The sequence below is a fragment of the Leptodactylus fuscus genome, chromosome 11 (genome assembly GCF_031893055.1).
Source record: "Leptodactylus fuscus isolate aLepFus1 chromosome 11, aLepFus1.hap2, whole genome shotgun sequence".
Classification (NCBI taxonomy): domain Eukaryota; kingdom Metazoa; phylum Chordata; class Amphibia; order Anura; family Leptodactylidae; genus Leptodactylus; species Leptodactylus fuscus.
In genome coordinates, this window is record NC_134275.1 from 67326637 (window position 1) to 67341869 (window position 15233).

Genomic DNA, 15233 nt, shown 5'->3' on the forward strand with positions numbered 1-15233 from the left:
AGAACATCTGATGACCATGGGCACATGATGGGGCGAATAAGGAATAAGGATTGGGCGTTTGGCTTTTCTTCTGTTCTTGGGGAGATAAGCCTGGGAGATAAGAGTCTGGCCATGCTTTTTCTTCCTTCTTCCTGGTCAGTGCATACACACGGCTTATCTAAGGCAAGGGTACATGTGTATAAGGATACCAGGGGATATAGCTTTCCTGCCAACAGGTATGGGCTTCTAAAGTGTGAAAAAAGTCATGACCTCTTAAAATTACTTTGGCAAACATTGAAAGGCCAAGTAGATACTGGGCTTTTGTTCTCATTGTTTACTGACTTCTAACACAAGGAACCCATTTGCAGGACAATAAGTCCTGCTGTTTGGGGTTAAGCTAACACTATAGCAGAAGGGGATCATACAAGAAGTAGTCTAGGTGGCAGATATCTGTACTTTGTAGATAAAACTTGCCTTTTCCTTTCAAAGTGTTGATTTTCCCACAGGTATCATTACATGTGGATCCTCATATTGCCTACTTTCTTAAGGCTAAGGCCCCACATAGCATCCCGCAGCAGGAAAAACCAAGGCGGTAATGCATTACGGTTCTTCCCCCAGAGCTTTGCACAGAAAGTTTGCAGACGTTCAATTATACATATAGGGAAACTGCCACATTTCTATAGGTATCATTGACATGCTGCAATTTCCCAAACTGCAACTGTATTGGAAATTGCAGCGGGTCCACTGCAAGTATTTTACCACAAAGTGGGGGTGGGATTCGCTATCCGATCCACTTTGCTGAGGATGAAATATGCTGCGGTTTTTTTTTCTGCAGCATTTTCAACACTGGCATATCACGGCATTTACACCATGTGGGGTAATACTGTCCCCTTAATAGGTTATTTCAATCATATAAAATGATGGTCTAGCGCTATCCCTCCAACTCCTCCATACATTTGCACACTTGGTTTAAGGCCCCTTTTGGATATGTGGACAAGTAAATCTTCAAGCAAGTCATTAAAGGGTTTTCCTTGATTTTTAAACTGATGATTAGAGATGAGCGAACACTATTCGGAACAGCCGTTCCGAATAGCACGCTCCCATAGAAATGAATGGAAGCGGCCGGCACGCAGACTTTGCCGGCGGCCAGTCGCTTAACCCCCCCACGTGCTGGCTACATCTACTAACTTCTATGGGAGCATGCTATTCGAAACGGCTGTTTCGAATAGTGTTCACTCCTCTTTACTGATGATCTATTCTTAAGATGGGTCACCAATTGAAGAACTATGGGGACTTGATACCCGGGACCCCATGGATCAGCTGTGTGAAGTGGCAGCAGTGCTCCATAAGCGCCCCCTACCCTTCCAAACATCATATGACTTCATGTTTATTGGTTACATGACCTGATCACAGCGCAGTCCTAGTCAAGTCAATGGGCTTAGCTGTGATAACAAGCCTAGCCGCTGCACAAATTCACAGCCATGTGCTTAGTAAGTACTGAAGAGGCTCCAGAGCTCACCCCAACTCTGCAACCTCTACAAATAACTGATCAGCCAGGGGCCGGGTGTCAGATTCCTGCTGATCTCTCATCGATGACCTATCCTATGTACGGGTCATTAAAAATGTAACCTGGAAAACCCTTTTAGCCATTCCAATAATAGATTGTGTGTTTCCACTGGTTATGATCTAACAGATCCATTGCCTTGCATCCATTTGTACCTATTTGTTCCTTTTGGATTTAGCAGAAGGGAGAGGTACAAGTGCTTCCTATATATTTCCTATTCTTTCTGTACCCTGGGGAAATAAGGATCCCGAAATCTGTACCCTGGGGAAACAAAGACTGGCATAAGAGTCATCATGACCAATTCTGTCTTACCCAACAGGGAGTGTTAAGAAGGCAGCACGTATACACTAGATAGTGGATTTCACCAGAATCTGGAGATTGACTTTTCTCCTAGGCGTATGGGAGCCTGCTTAAGGACTGGGAAAATTTACACATTAGTATATACAGTATACTTAAGTTACTGAGTTTGGGCCTAGACAGACTGAAAAACACAATGGTCTGACTTATTCACATTCCTATTGCTATAGACATGATATGCAATGCTTCACAGCCAAACAATATACAAGGTGTGGAAACCTATTGTATAAGTATAAACTAACAATGCAACAAAACAAGGGAGGACCTGCCCATATGGGCCTATAATGTCTCTCTTGTGACTGAAGACCTGCGTTATCATTTCACTTGAGGCAATTTCCAGTAGAACTCAATGTAAATGTCATGTCACAAGACCCATACCCATCTTCACTAGAGCATGACTTTTATAACTACATAAAATATAGATTTTTCATTCATCTGTAACTTTTTGCAGCCTTTCCATCACACCTGTATTAGTCACATCCGCATTTGAGGCCATACCCATCGCCATGGCTCAATCTCAACGTGACTTCATCGCTTTGATGTTGCTACGTGTTCAGTTTTCCTTACAATATAGACATTGGAACGTAACTTGTAGGGGGTTGTTTTTTCCTTCTGGATCATCCCTGTAGGGATGTATCTCTACTTCGCGTGTGCCCTGGGGAAACTATTACCATCGTCATCAATACATTTTTACATTGAGGCATTTTTGGAGTTAGATTATGATATAGAAAGCTGTAGAACACGTTGAATCCTGTAGCGGCGTGATGCGATCTGTTCAGTAGCTTGGCGTTCGGCATTCCTTCTGTGCACGGATCACGTTCTTTCCTTTAGTCCACTCATTCAAAAGAAAAAGAGAAGTTTGGAGAAACGAAACTTGGCACTGAAACTGAAGTATTAACCGGTTCAGGTCTGGGGTAAAAATACCTTTGGCGATTCTCTGTTTCACCCCCCCATAGATTTTCAATGGATGATATAACCAATGTCTAGATCATCAATTTACAAGTCCCTAAATCTCCTTGAAGAATTTAGATATTCAAGTTATTGTAACTGAGATATGGCCAATGATGTCCATCAAGTATATGCCGCAAGCAGCTATAGAAGTGTATGTTTGTACGGTTTACAGTTCTACATTTATTGTATCCATAACACCGTGATGTTGTATAATATAGTTCAGGTTGTTCTTTGACATTTACATAATTTTCGTCAGCGCTGAGGATGTCGCTTTATGATTGGAGTTAAGTCTCAGATGATGATTTCTATGGTCCACAAATAGCTACTTTGGTCATAAACCAAGTACTTATTGCACCTTAAATTGCCACAATTTAGATGAGAAAAGTTGTTTGTACTAAGATTAAAGTTCTTCAAGGTGGTTTATTACGAAACCAAGACGGTCTCCTTGCGAGAATGTTGTGTCAATATGTGAAACACATGGCAGTAACTTTGTAACCTAACACACTATGTATAGAACTGTTCATGCATGTAATGTATCCTGTTATTAGGTATTAATCATACTCCATGGTTTCCCATTACACATACGTTTGTTATGTGTTTTTATTGCTCCAATTAGTCTAAAATATAGCATTAAGCAACATAGAGAATATCTTACCGTTTGGAGTATACAGCTCCAGTGCAGGACTACTTGTCTCCAGCATTGCAAACTACAAGCAAAACCTTTGCACTCATATCGTTGTTATCCCCTTCCACTTAACTCTGTCTAATTGATGGTGGTCTGACTGCTGGAACCCTCACCATTCACGAGAAAAGGAATACCCATGTGCATACGTAGCCACCTCTCCATTCCAATCTATAGGGCTGTTGGAAAGACGAGAGCCACCAGTTCTGCAGAGGGTCTTGTTGCATTCAAATACCATAGGGCACTCTCGGACCCCATTCTAGTGTCACAACAATCAGGACCCTTGTGATCAGGTCTTTATCCCCTCTCCTGTGATCAGATACTTGTAATGGGGAAGCCCTTGAAACCTTATTTAGTTAAAACTCCTTTTTGACCATTTTCGGTATTATATCCAAGTCTGGGTTGACCAACGCAAAAGGGTACTACAAAGCTTAGAGGGGCACCTTCACGGTAGTGATCACTGTACCCAAACCTAACAATACCATGTTCTGACATACTTTCTGTGGCATCTTAAAAAAAAAATTGGAGCTATTGCACAAAATGAAATTAATGTGAGGATTACTGCAGGAACAATACAAATATACTGTATATATGAAAGATTATACAACCACAACATATCCATAATGTGGAGCATAGACATCAGTCACGTGTCCAGGAGCTTAAGATGACCCAAGAGGTCCCTCTGCCCAGTTTGAGGAGACTGTACTGTAAATGATGTGATTCTTGGGTGAATAAACTTTGCCCGATTTTCCATTGGACGTCAAGAGCTTCAAGTTTGACCTCTTTCGATACAGTTGGGTCTGGCCCACCAGAGGATCTTCTAGTGCACCCTGGATCTGACATGAGAAGCTTTGTATCCCGGAAGCTGATTTCTGTGTCCATCGCTTTCTGCCAGGGACAACTCTTATGGGTTAATTTAGAAGTATACTGTGTAAACAATGATCCCAGTCTGATCATTACAAGTGTACAATCTGTGAAGATTGAGGTTGGTGCACAGAATGATCTCCTCTGGTAGGCCAAAGTTACACAAGTCCAACACTGCAAATGATATCTAGACCGTTTCTACTTTTATGATCCATTTTGACTCTCCATTTATAGAACACCCTGGTGTAAAATGTAAACATTGACTGGAGCTAACCAGCGATGGGACAAGGAAGGGACTCCTAGAGTCATTGGCTGAGATCTTGGCCCTACAGCAGTAAAGTGGTTTCAAAGTCCACCTTTACCAATTACTGCATTATTATAGGAATTAACCTTCATAAACCTCCAGATGGTGCGAGGGTTAAGACAATCACATGTATGACATTTTCCGTCCTCTGTTTTACTGATAACATTACACCTGATCCGTAGACCTATATAGGTGAGAGGACTCAGTACTGGGTTAATTGGGTTCCCGCTTTGATCACATCACAATGAATCTAAATCAGATATATAAAGATATCTGCTCGTAAGTAGTGTGGGGAAACTTTCTCGTGCAGAATCGGAGGCTGGCTCAATATCTTTCCTGATGGTGCGAGGGTTAAGACAATCACATGTATAACATGTCCCAACCAAATACAGTGAAACACATGAGGCATCTCTGTAGCCCTACTTTCCTATACAAATGCACAATCGTCTCTGCCAAAATGGAGATAGAATGTCAGTTTTAGATCCACGAAGATTAGCTGTTTCTCCACTGTACTTTTAATAGTGGTGGTCGTGAATACCACAGTTGTGTCCCATAGACCCATCCAGTATATAAGGCCAGAGTCGAGCATGTTCATGTCTGGGGAGTAGATAGGGATAGCTTTCAGATGAACAATTGGACAAGGTATGGACAGATCATTGACTCCTCAGGACTCAACCTGCTGTAAATTGGGTAATATGGAGTTTAAGGTCTTTCAGAGTGCAGTGGATATCCCCATTGAAACTGCACAGTGACTAAACTATAACATTAGGAACTTAAAAAAAGCCAAAATGGAACTCCAAAACTCAGCGCTCAAGTCTCCTTGTAAGGACATAGGAAATGATACTTCTCCAATTATACTTCTCAAACTTCGCCCTGATCCATCTACTGTATTGTGAGACGAGACCTTGAAAATGGCTGTTTATGCCGAGAGTTTGGAAATGCCTAATCTTATACCCAAAATTTCATCTTGTCTAGATTTATATGACTTGCTGTGTACATTCTACTTGTATCGAGAACTGTCTACAGTAGTGCTTGAACCTAGACAAGAGCAGGTGAAGGCATTTTGTTTTCAGGAGTTGAGTTGTGTACATAGCATGAAGTGCTTGAGGACAAACAGAAACTCTAGTGCATGAGAGACGTGCACTCCGCAAGACGCCTTCTTTCTTCTATAGACTCGAACAGCAATTTATCATTGGTAAACAACAGGGTTAATCTGAATTACTGTTGGTGTGAAGTTGCCTGAGGACAATATTTCTCAACTTTCCATCAACGTCTGATGTCGAAAGAACGAATGAGCAGACGTGTTGAATTTGAACAAGCCCTATCCTTTTGTTCAATTTCCAGAGATGTCTAACAGATTACTCCCTTCTCTCCATTCAGGACACATGCACACTCGGCCAAACCAAGAATGCATGTATGTAAGATATCAGGAGGATTCGTTGTTGGCTGGTTAGGCAGCATGACAATGTCAAACATTCGTAATGCACTTCTCTTACGGGGGCACAGGGATTGTTGGGAATTAGTGGATGCTATACAGATGATCATCCCCAACACCTACACGGGCTAGTTGTTTTATAGGAAGACAATTTGCCTATCTGTATATTTTTGGCCCGAAACCGGAGTCACCAGAGGAAATCCACGCAAACTTGGGGAGGACATACAGACCGAAAGCAGATTTTGCCCTTGGTCATATTCGACCCAGGACCCCACCACCGCAAGGCAACGGTGCTAATCACGGAGTATAGCTTAGTAACGGACAACATGGCCCAATACCAGACCTTGCATTGTTGTGGAGAACCAATGTTTTAATTCGAACCAAAGCACAAATACTTTTCACCCCTGTGCTACTCACAAATCCCAGTCCCGCCAATGCGTCGGCAGTCTGTACCTTGTAAAAGGCGCTAGTCATAACTGAATAAATAGATAGTGCAGTAGATATTAGGATTAGACAACCAGTATCTATTTGGCATAACCTTCTATGACGGCTGAAGATCAGGAATATCAAACTTTGACCACAGAGTTTTACAGTTGCGATCGATCCCGTCTCTGGAATAAGAAAAAGATTTAACAATTTCCTTTACCGTGTGTTGTCAAACTAGCAACCTGAGACGGTAAATAACGAAAACCACAATAGGGATTAAATTGATCCTTCCGGATCCCCAAAAAAAAAAAAAAAACGTACCCAGCCCTCTATACGCTTTGCTTAACAGGTTTTCAGGTGTAAATTGTTTGGTTTGTTAATATTTAATTCTTTTTGCCAAGATTGATCTAATAAATTGTTGATGTAAGGAAGTGGCGTCTGTAGAATCAGACCTTGGAATGGTGTGACATTGGTGTCTGAGAGTCCTTATTCACAAATATTTATTGGCCACATATTCCTGGCACTTTCCAGATATTGTCATCGCCCGCTGTCCCAGTAGGACTGACAATCTACTGTAAATTCCCTGTCTGTATGCCTTTGGCGTGTGGTGGGAAACCCACACAAATGGAAGGAAAACCTACAAATTCCATGCAAATGTTACCCTTGGCAGGATTAGGACACAGGACTGTAAGGCCTTGTTCACATCTGCATGGGTATTCCATCTGGGGGAGTCCGCATGGGAACCCCCCAGAACGGACTACTGAACGCAACTGCAAGCGGTGTGCCAGTGAAAGCACACGGGCCCATAGACTATAATGAGGTCCGTTTGCTTGTCACCAGATCTCCGCAGGGATCATATGGACAGTAAAGTAGTTCACAATCTACTTTCCTGTCCACCTGATTTGTGCAGGCAGCACACAGCAAGCACACGGACCCTATTATAGTCTATGGGTCCGTGTGCTTTCACGGCACACCACTTACAGTTGCGTTCGGAATTCCATTTGGGGGGGTCCCCATGTGGTCTCCCTTAATAGAATACCGAACGCAGATGTGAACAAAGGGTAAGTCAACAATGCCAATCACAGCGAGGCTGTTGTAAGACACTGGCAGAATTCCAAACACTTGTATGGCCATGATATATGATTATATTATCAAATTGTTTTCCTTGTACTGATTATTGATCTAAATTAAGCACAATTGAGCCAGTGGAAGGTATTTATTAAGACTGGCGCATTTTCCATTGGTCCATCCGAAACGACAGTAAAATGAGCACAGAATTGGCAAAATTTATAGTGAATTCTTTGGGCCACGAAGGCAAGACTTTTTGGAAAGTAGCGTGCAGAATAGCTAAAAGGTGCAAATTTTTGACAGAAAAAGTTGGGTTTACACAGCACTGTTTTGCTGAAAAACTGCATGTGGTTATTAGTTGCCGTAACATGAGTAGCTCATGTTACTATGCGTCATCTATAAGATAATGGTCATTAAACTGAAAACCTCTGGTGTACTGGCTGTTATCGTATAGGTGACATATATAGTAACATGTACTAGGTATTACTATTATATACCACCTCTGTAATAAGGCTGCATAGGATAACCATACTACAGCGTCTCATACTGGAAATGTATCCAGTCAAAGTAATGCAGAAAATTCTTTCCCATAAAAGCTACTTGCATTCAGGAACAGAAACTGCATCTCTTTTCTGCTGCATGTGTACACAGCCCAAGTCATTAAGACCGGCTTATCATAGCCTCTGCATAAGGGCCAGAAGTAAAGCCTATAATTGGTCTAATTAGCATTAGTGTTCTTTGTAATCTGAGAACTTTGGCATTGGTTATGGTAAAAGTCATGAGAATTAAGTCTTGTATAAGACAGTACCTTTAAAATAATCTAATAGCAGGTCTATGGCTTTGACTCCCTTCTCATAGCTAGTAAGAGATTGGTTCCAGTACATAGTGATCATTATGCAGGTATGTATTTCCTACATGCCGACTCTCCCGGAATATCGGGGAGGCTCCTGAAATAAAGCGAGACTTCCCAGTCTTCTGGAAGAGTTGGCAAACTGCCTTGGCTGCTCTCTATAATTCTCTGAATGACATGAGCACAGTATGTGCCAGTCATGTCCCAAAAAGGGGCACGTTTTCATGCTTGCATTCCAAACCGGGGTGTGTGACACACCTCTACAATGGTCACATGGGAAGAGGGCACTGCCGCCCAATAGGCTGTCCCTCCTCTACGAGTACCAGCAAATATTGGCAAGCATGATGGAGCTATAGGGTGCACAGAGATAGTTGTCACACCTGGCCCTGGTGACCAAAGTTGGAACCCCACCAATCTGCAACTTATCCCCTACTCTGTGCATAGGGGGTAAATTGTTGTGGTAGGAAAACCCCCTTTTGTTGAATATTGAAAGGTTTAAAATAGGCCTTAATTCACCTTTTTTTTTTTTTTTTTTTTTTTTTTTTTTTTTTTTTTAAAAGGAGGTTATTTCCCACAATGCTATGCTACTGAGCAAGCATTATGGGAAAAGCTAACAATGTTAGCTACTAGAGATGAGCGAGTACTATTCGAAACTACCGTTTCGAATAGCACGCTCCCATAGGAATAAATGGATGCAGCTGGCACACAGCCCGTGCTGGCGTCCGGCCGCTTAACCCCCTGTGTTCCGGCTTCGTCCATTCATTCTAATGGGAGCGTGCTATTCGAAACGGCAGTTTTGAATAGTACTCATCTCTAGTAGCCAACATCTTTAGTAGCTAACGCCTGCACAGATCCACTGTCGCTCCCCATTCTTCTGGGTCCGGTTCTCTCTTTTACAGGCCTTCAGAGCACCCCACCTCCCAGGTTAGTGTTAAAGACCTAGGAAGACGGCAGGGCTTGTTGTGGCTTAGAAGAGTCTGGGAGGGTATTGGGAGGGGAAACATGAATGATGCACTCACGTCTCCCTGCCCTGTACCCGCCCACGCTCTCCTAAGCCTCAACAAGCCCCGCCTACTCCCAGCATCTCTAACACTAGCCTAGGGAGGTGGGGGCGTGCACGGCACTCTGAAGGCCTGTAAATGAGAGAGAAAGGAACGAGAACAACGGGGAGCAGCACCGATCTGTGCAGGTAAGTGGACACCGGGGGGGGGTCTAAGTAGCCGGGTTTTGTTTTGTTTTTTTATCACTACACAGCGTGGAGTCTAAAAATTAAAGCGTTCAATTTTTAGACTCTATGCTGTGTAGAGAATAGGATAGTTTTTAAAATCCGGTCTTCGATTATTAAAAAATCCCATTAACTCGCATTAGGATCGGAATTGGGATCAGGTTCGAATGGAAAATGATCGGAAATCATATTTTAAAAACGATCCTGAAATCTCAAGATTGGCTCAACTGTATATGTCTTTGTACACCGTTTTTCTGCTGCTAATAATCACATTATGGTTGAAACACATTTTACATTTGTTCTTAAGGCTGTGGGTGTGTACAATAAGGGGCAGTCTGATAATGTTCTACCAGGAGTAATTAAGTTGCTACTAATACTGTATTTTTTTTATTTTTTTTTCAGGCACGAAGGATACCATCGCCATCATGATTGGATATTTAAAAGGGATGGAGATTGTAGAGCTCATACGTAATAGAGTCCAGGTGACCATGGTCATTGAGGTTGGAAAGAAGCATGGCTCCTTTATGAACCAGTACTCCATTTTCTTTGTCTCCATATCATTCTTCGTGGTGACAGCTGCTACTGTAGGATACTTCATCTTCTACTCTGCTCGCAGATGGAGACATACAAGGGCTCAGAACCAGAAAATGGTAAGAGAACACTAACCATGTCCACCAAAATACTTAGTCAACAGCACTCAACACCTCAGACATTAACGTGTACCACTACCCCCTTCCCCATGGCCCCTTAGACATTATATTTTGTCTCCCTCCAATTGCCTGTGCATTTTCATGTCCTCTCTCCATGTTGCCCCACAGCTTCATGCCCCGCCACCCTTCACATTGCCCCATAATTTCATATCTCCTTCAGGTTGCCCTACAGTATCATGTCCTGCTCATGTTGCCCCCACAGTGTCATTTTCTCCCTTAGGTTGCCCCTACAGTTTCAAGTTCCCCTCCTGGGTGTCCCCACAGCTTCATGTTCCCATTCAGTTGCTCATACTGCATAAATCCCCCCCCCCCCAAAAAAAAAAAAAAAAAAAAAAAAAAACAAAAAAAACCTTACTCGCCCTTCCCCATTCCACCGTGCACTGCTGCCTCTGGTCCCAGGGTCTTCAAGGAGCAACAGGCTCAATGTAAGTGATGTGAACACATTGTTCCTCCTGCTCCTAGAAACCAGGAGAAGAGACAGCAGCCAAATGGTGAAGCCAGGTGTGGATAGCTCCCTACTTCACCAATGGCTTCAACTCATTGGCATCTGTTGGGGCAGCTCGGACCCACTGCCCAGGACAGCATGTCATCAGGTCTGTCCCAGGGTGGCTCCCTGATCAGTAACCATTGGCCTTAGGTGTTCCTGGTTTGATTCACTCCCCATATCAGGTGCATCTGGCAGCATAGTACCCAAGGCAAACAACATTTTGGAAAATGGGAAGGTTATTCCTAACTTGGGAAAATTAGTGTAATATAAATAGAACAATGTAAATTAAATACTATTTTAAAGAGGACCTTTCATCACCCCACCAGCTCTAGTTCTTTGCATCTGTTAATAGGTGCCACTCCACTGATTCCAGAACAGTTGGTATTTTCTCTCTAGCCCTCACTTTTCCCTGCCAATAAGTGCAGTTAGTTTTGGTGTCTGATATGCTAATTTTGTTCTGGACAAACAAGTGGGTGGTCTTGGGCCAGAGCAAATGGAAAAGGGGAGGGGGGGGGATTCAGAGTTCTGACACTGTGTGCCTTAGGTTGGCGCTCAGAATCATGCCAGTGACAGTACCAGAGCCTAGTTAGCATATGGGACAACAAAACTAACTGCACTTATTGCTTAAGATTAATGGGAGTTGGAGGTAAATAATCCCAACCATGCCAGAATCAGTGGATACACACTGGAAGTGGTGAATGGCCCCTTAAAGCCTATCTAGATCAGATGGCTCAATGGGGTTCTGACTCCCAACACCTGTACAGATCAACTGATGAAGGGGCCATGGCGCTGTGACAGGTACATCTTTATACATTGTATAGTGGAAGTGAACGGTACTGCAGCTCTTGACGGGGAGATCTTTATCAGCTGATCATTGGGGTGGCAAAGAGTTTGATCTCATCGATCATATCCTATAGATAGTGCATCCATCTTAAAGTCCTCTAATTCTCAGTTATTGACTTGTTGACTGTTTTCCTGCTACTACATAAAATGGTAACATTTGCCAGATTTTTATATGATAAATACTTGAGGAGCTTTTCCTTTTGCTGCCTTAAAAGTTCTAACCTTTGCGATGTTCCAAGCTGTTGAACACCTTTAATAAACATTGTTCTCGTGCCAGATCTTGAGAACGTCACTGCAGTTATGACCCGTAGTAAAGTTTCCATCCGTACAATTCCAAGGAAGGCCACATAGACGTGAATACGATAAACGCTTGAGATTCCTCACCCGCTTATAAACAATGGGATTATTTAAAAGAATTTTGGGGGGGATTAGACAGTCTCAAATTATTAGGACTATGTAAGACGGGGTCCAACCTGCGGCTCTTCACTGGTCAAAAGACTACAATAAGAAAGCTACTCTCGTCTGGAAACCGTGCCATACCTGGGCTGCGGATGGTTATACCAATGTCAATAAAACGCACAACCTGTCAACAGGTCTGGAACAGTTTCAGAAGATGGCAGCCATGGTGGTCTAACCTTGGGCAACCTCTTTAACAAGTTTAAGACCATTGATGACAATATTTCTTTCTTTTAGCATAACCTTATATAACTCTAATGGTAAATATGTTGTTGTGTGACCTGATCTGTATCGGAGAACTACACGTCACACTACCGGCTTGTCATTTAATAGACTTAGCATATAAAGTAAACACTTGTATATACTGATATGTTCATAGCCATGGATATTCTAAGAAATATGCTGGGAGTGGATTTGTTGTACCCGGAACGTTGAGTCCAGGAGAACAATTCTGCTACCCCTCCCCTTTAATTGCCTAATTATACTGTGACAATGGACGAGTAGATTGAACACTTTGCTGCATGATATTCATGACAAGGCTATGGCATGAATGAGCTCAATAAACCCATTATGTGTCGTCTTACGGTGTAGCAGATTTAGTTTCTTCCTGGTAAAGTAACCCCCAGTTCCTTGAAGGCCAGTAGGGTTACAATTCTCTTTGTAGGCAATGTATCATCAGAAAATGACCTACCTTTTATTATATTTTTGTGTTAAACCTATTTTTAGAGAATTTTCTCGTATTTCCAAAAATAGAAGTTGAGGTTTCGATATACTTAAGCAGGGCACGAGTTTTGGAGTCCTCTTGTAATGTCTCTTAGTGTCTGTTAATGGCATAAATATCAAGATTTTAGGTTATATCCAATTGAGTTTATATACAGTGTTTGACTGCAAATAAAAAAAAAATTCCATGTGACAAGATGGCGCCGCTTTCTGGACTATTGTATCATGACTCAGAGGGAGTGTTGAAGATTTTATTTATTTACTGTTGATGATCTGATATAATGTAACCTTGTGAATTCCTGGCATCCCAATGTGGCACGGAATATGCTAAAATGGCAATAAATTCATAAGAAAGTTGTTCTTGGCTGTAAGTATACAGAGATTATTTGTTTTCCCATTCGCAACAGTAAGGAAAGATATTATAGTGGGATTCTTTCCGTTTTTTTCCTTGCTCTCTGGTGATCAATGGTATAAATCAGGACAGATTTACTATGCCCCTACTGAGGATTTTTGGGATAAAAACATCAGCCACCATTTCGTGCCCACAGTTTCGTGCCCACAGTTGTTCGCTCATCTCTAATTATTACCCAACATATTGTCACATTTGCCCAACAAACCAGTATGACTATCTTTCGATAGCTGACTCCATGTGACAGATTATTGCTGATCCTCTATGAAAACTTTGACCTCCATTTCCTATAATCTTACCCTATTGATATTTGGAAAATTCCCTATAGGCCAGCAAGGTTTAATTTTTGTTAGTTTCTGAAATATCCCTATTAACGCTAGGCTCACACCTGCGTTCAGGTTTCCATTCGTGAAACCTAATCCTCTTAAAAAAAAAAAAAAAAAAAAAAAGTTACCTGCGGAAACTTGAGGACCCCATTTATCTCCAAAAATGTGGAGGAAAAAAGTAATGGAATGGGGAACGGGATCCCCAAACAAAGAGCGGGCACAGGTGTGAACCTTGTAACGTGACATGATATAATCTTCATTATTCATTACTATGCAATTAGTTTATAACCTGGGAGGATACCTGATAATGATTCTGGTTCATGGAACAATATGATCTTACATCATCTCTTGTATATTAGAAACTAATGTAACTGAGCCTTCCCCATTTAGCTATAAATATTCTAATATATGCAGTAAGGGATTGATAACAAGATTGGTTTATGCCAGTTCAACTTCGTCATTCCATTCCCCTCCTTTATAAAATGGAACGATTGAATCATAAATCTTGCACAAAATCAATTTAATGGCAATTGTGACCTCACTGCTGTTAGTTTGTTTGCTATAATGGCCATACATTGGAGTGCAGTTGCCTATTTATGCATCGGAAAATGTCGCTACCGGTAAACCACGTCCACTTTTCCCAACAAAAAATCAAAGTAAAAAGTAAAAATAGGTGCAAATACTTCATCATTTATCTTTCATAAGATAAGATTTATCTTATCAAAATCAGTGCAAATATAATGTGACGTAGTGAGTAAAAATAGAACCGTCTTACCAGGGTGGACTAAAAGGTAATGGAACATGGCGTCCTACATGTAGGGAAAATGGAGATCTAGCCCTAAGTGACCACTAACCTCTGATCCAAGACTCCTGCCCTAACAAGGGCAGTCCCACAACGGTCCCTAGACAAACCCTATTGATTCTCATTACAGACGCATTTCAATCCTAATCTGGTTCTTATCAGGGAATTTTTAGAGCATAGAGTGGTCTGGTCAACAATAGTTTGCTTCCAAGTCTCAACCGTTGTAGGTCTGTACCCAGGGACTGTTTACTCTGTTCCTCCCATACATTACAGGGTATGGAAGGATCCGTGAAAACGGACAAAATAGGACATGACTTATATTATGATGGACGATTACAATGGACTGACCAAATAATGGTCAAGCAAAAATGTCCCCATTCATTTGAATTGCGTGTGATGTCCATTGAAAAAAAAATAAAATGATTCACTGTCGTGTGAATATAGCTTAAGGATCTAAATGGCTTTCACAAGGGCGCTTGTTGCATCCGAAACGCATAGTCCTGCTATCATCCTACTAGTGGTCGCTTTATGACTTTAATAAAGTCTCCATTTTTTTTCACTTGTTAAATAATGGATCTTTGTTTGGGTCTCCATTATGGTTCGGTTTGGTTAGTTTGTACCCACCCAAGGTTGGTTTACGGGAACCAAAACCGATTGAAACAGTTCAAACTAGAATTTCTCTACCTTGCTGCCCTGTTCAGGTTTATATTGATGGTGTAGTCAGTGGTATAGGAATGGCGTCCACCCAGAAATGTTTAGACTTGGAAAAACCTGT

The 15233-nt window shown here is 41.9% G+C and overlaps 1 protein-coding gene across 2 annotated transcripts in view; it reads left to right on the top strand.

The window, feature by feature from the left end:
* Window positions 1-15233, top strand: part of RNF128 (ring finger protein 128) — an 81578-nt gene that overhangs the window by 45451 nt on the left and 20894 nt on the right. For both annotated transcript variants that reach the window (XM_075259059.1, XM_075259058.1), the window contains exon 2: window positions 10108-10355. In XM_075259059.1, the coding sequence (XP_075115160.1) occupies window positions 10108-10355 (248 nt within the window). The remainder of the gene's footprint in view (window positions 1-10107; window positions 10356-15233) is intronic.